This window comes from Musa acuminata, chromosome BXJ1-9, assembly GCF_036884655.1.
Source record: "Musa acuminata AAA Group cultivar baxijiao chromosome BXJ1-9, Cavendish_Baxijiao_AAA, whole genome shotgun sequence".
Classification (NCBI taxonomy): domain Eukaryota; kingdom Viridiplantae; phylum Streptophyta; class Magnoliopsida; order Zingiberales; family Musaceae; genus Musa; species Musa acuminata.
In genome coordinates, this window is record NC_088335.1 from 20,047,684 (window position 1) to 20,050,867 (window position 3,184).

Consider the following 3,184-nt stretch of genomic DNA (forward strand, 5'->3'; position numbering starts at 1 on the left):
CGAGGCAGCGAGGCTGCTTGCTGGCTGCGCATGAGGCCGAGTGACCGAGGCAACGAGGCAGCTTGCTGCGTATGAGGCCGAGTGGCCGAGGCAGCGTGTTACTTGCTGCGCATGAGGCCGAGTCGCCGAGGCAGCGAGCAAGGCAGTGTGCTGGCTGCGCATGAGGCCGAGTGGCCGAGGCAGCGAGGCTGCTAGGCAGCGTGCTACTTGCTGCGCATGAGGCCGAGTGGCCGAGGCAGCGAGGCTGCTTGCTGGCTGCGCATGAGGCCGAGTGGCCGAGGCAGCGTGTTGGCTGCTTGCTGGCTACGCGTGAGGCCGAGGAGCCGAGGCAGCAAGGCAGCAGCGTGTTGGAGTGAACAGAGCTTACCTTAACAGGGTTCTTGGGGGAGAAGAAGGACGACCTCCAGTTGTTGATGAGGCCTTCATCAATGATGACGAAGCCTTGGATGTAGTCGAACCTTTCGCTCCGGTGGGCGCTGTGGAGCGAGACGAGGAGCTCCTAGTCTCTGGTGAAGGCCGCGAAGTCGGAGTACAGTACTCGGATCCATCTCACCCCGTGAGGAGCTGTCTCCAGTGCAATCCGGGCTCTGATGATGATCCTAAACTGTCCCTGACCACCGAGAACTCCATGGAACAGCTCTGAGTTCTGCTCTTCTGAGCATGTTATCAGCTCGCCCTTGCCTGTGACCATATCGAGCTTGTGGACATTGCTGATCTGAGGTCCGTGGTGAAAGGCTTGCCCGCTTACGCCGGCGTTGGAGAGGGTGCTGCCGACCGACAAGTAGAGGTAGTCGGTCCACGACTTGGGCGCGAGGCCGTCGTTGGCTAGCGTCCAGTTCAACACATCGACCTGGAGATCACCCCCCGAGGCGTCGACATAGTGCTCGCCCGTGGACGGCGAGCACGTCGGCTCCGGGCGGGGCACGATCCGGCCGCGACTCATCTGGACCACGACGCCGTCCGGCGAGAGCGTCTGGCCCTTGATCGAGTGGCCGTGTCCCCTAGCGGAGACCGGCAACCAGCGGGCCGCGCGCGTGGGACCGAGGGGCCGACGCGGGCGGAGGTGTGCGGGGGCCGAGGAGCCGGGACGCGCGGGCTGGCCGCGCGCGTGGGGCCGAGGCAGGCGAGGCGCGCGGGGCCGAGCCGCGCGCTTGGCCGAGGAGCCGAGACCGGCCCCAGAAGTCGCTGCTGCTGGTGCAGGTCGGCTGCAGTGGAGCGACTAATGAGAAAGCTAATGTACCGTCGTTTCCGGGGCCCTCCTTCTAGCGCCATTATGTTACGGTAAGTAACTTTATTAGCCGTGGCCTCGGGGCCGTCGCGGCTTGGTTCGGGTCCGGAAGGCGGTGATCTCCGTTGGGGCGCTCCTCGAGGTCTCCCGGCGGCCGAGCTCGGTGGTTCGGGTCGGGAGGTCGGTTCGGCAGTTCGGGTCGGCGGTTCGGATCGGCGGCTCGGGTCGGGAGGCAGCTCCGCCGCAGCTTCGGGAAGAGGCGACACCGTCTCGCACCTGCACACAGGTCAGGCCGGGAGCTCGGCCCAACCCCTCCGACGATCAAGTTAGAGAAAGATGTGGAGGGGATTGTGGATGAGGCAGAAGAAGAGCCTCTGAGTGTTTTGTGTCTGAGTGAGTTCCCCCCCTCTGCTTAGGACTCAGGGGTATTTATAGAGGAGGTTTGATGTTGGCGTCTGACATTGCCACTGGGGCTGCGTGGGAGACCGGGGGATCGCAGGGTATGGGCGAGCTTCAACCGTTACCTGCTTCTATCGCGTCCGGCTATGCTGGGTCAACTGAGGGGGCTGTGGGCTCAGTGAGGTTGACGCCCGGACGCAGACCGTCACCCTCATTGCTCCCCCTAGGGCGCCGCGCCTGTCCACGTGCGGGGGACGTTGCCGGGAGTGGGGAACGTTGCGCGTGAGGCCGAGTGGCCGAGGCAGTGAGGCTGCTAGCTGGCTGCGCGTGAGGCCGAGGAGCCGAGGCAGCGAGGCAGCAAGGCAGTAAGGCAGCGTGCTAGCTGCGCGTGAGGCCGAGTGGCCGAGGCAGCGTAGTGCTTGCTGGCTGCGCACGAGGCCGAGTGGCCGAGGCAGCGAGGCTGCTTGCTGGCTACGGACGAGGCCGAGGAGCCGAGGCAGCGAGGCAGCAAGGCAGTAAGGCAGCGTGCTAGCTGCGCGTGAGGCCGAGTGGCCGAGGCAGCGAGGCTGCTAGCTGGCTGCGCGCAAGGCCAAGTGGCCGAGGCAGCGAGGCAGCGTGTTGGCTGCGCATGAGGCCGAGTGGCCGAGGCTGCAAGGCAGCGTGTTGGCTGCGCATGAGGCCGAGTGGCCGAGGCTGCAAGGCAGCGTGTTGGCTGCGCATGAGGTGGGGTCTGCCATTTTTTGTCATATCAGTAGGCATGGAGTATTCTAGTGATTAAGCCACCATATGAAAGTATTATCTCCTTTTTAGATATTTCTATCATGTTTTGTTAGATAAGGTAACCAAAACAGTTGTTATATCCCTTCATGATCCAATACATGGTACCTAATTCCATTTGGCTTACTTCATCATGATGATATTGTTTAGGGAGAATAATAATAATCAAGATGTGATGAAGTATTTTGATACTTAATGTTAGTAAATACTCACAGCTTTTTGGAAGTATCATTAAGTTTGGATCGCCAAAAATTGTTCCTAAGGCATCAACGTAAGTGGTCCCAATTGTTTCATCATCCCATTGTCCTCTAAAATAACAACATCCTTCTTTTACTGGGATGCCTATGATGTTGTAAATAGATCTATCTGTAATGGATATATGACGTCCTAAAAGATAGGTAGACACCCTTTCTTCTTTATCTATATGTACATTGTTATAAAACAACCTAACAAGTCGGGGAAAATAGGTTCACTTATTTGTAGGATTGGGAGAATGTCTAGATTTACAAACCATTGAATAGGTTCTAAATCACTTAGTTCATCTAAATCAATATATTTTCCCTTATGAACATGTCTAGATTTTATGGATACAAATTTTAGGGCATGTTGATTAGAATCAAAAAGTGTAGAATCATAGTTTTCTTCTAATCTCCTCTTCCCTTTGTCCCTAGAGGATCTTCTAGAACCCATAAATACTGCTATTATGAAGATAGATAATGAGAAAGAGTAGATAATACAAAAGAGAAATCAAAGCCTTTTAGAGAATACCTTGGTTGAGAT

At 57.0% G+C, this 3,184-nt stretch overlaps 1 protein-coding gene across 1 annotated transcript; it reads right to left on the minus strand.

The window, feature by feature from the left end:
• Nucleotides 1-499: 499 nt before the first annotated feature.
• Nucleotides 500-943, minus strand: LOC135594091 (cytokinin dehydrogenase 5-like). Its single transcript, XM_065084511.1, has one exon. The coding sequence runs from the start codon at nt 941-943 to the stop codon at nt 500-502; it is 444 nt and encodes a 147-aa protein (XP_064940583.1).
• Nucleotides 944-3,184: the final 2,241 nt, after the last annotated feature.

What these genes read in the sequence shown, in the direction of transcription:
- LOC135594091 (XM_065084511.1), bottom strand. Translation starts at nt 943, where the DNA reads ATGAGTCGCGGCCGGATCGTGCCCCGCCCGGAGCCGACGTGCTCGCCG.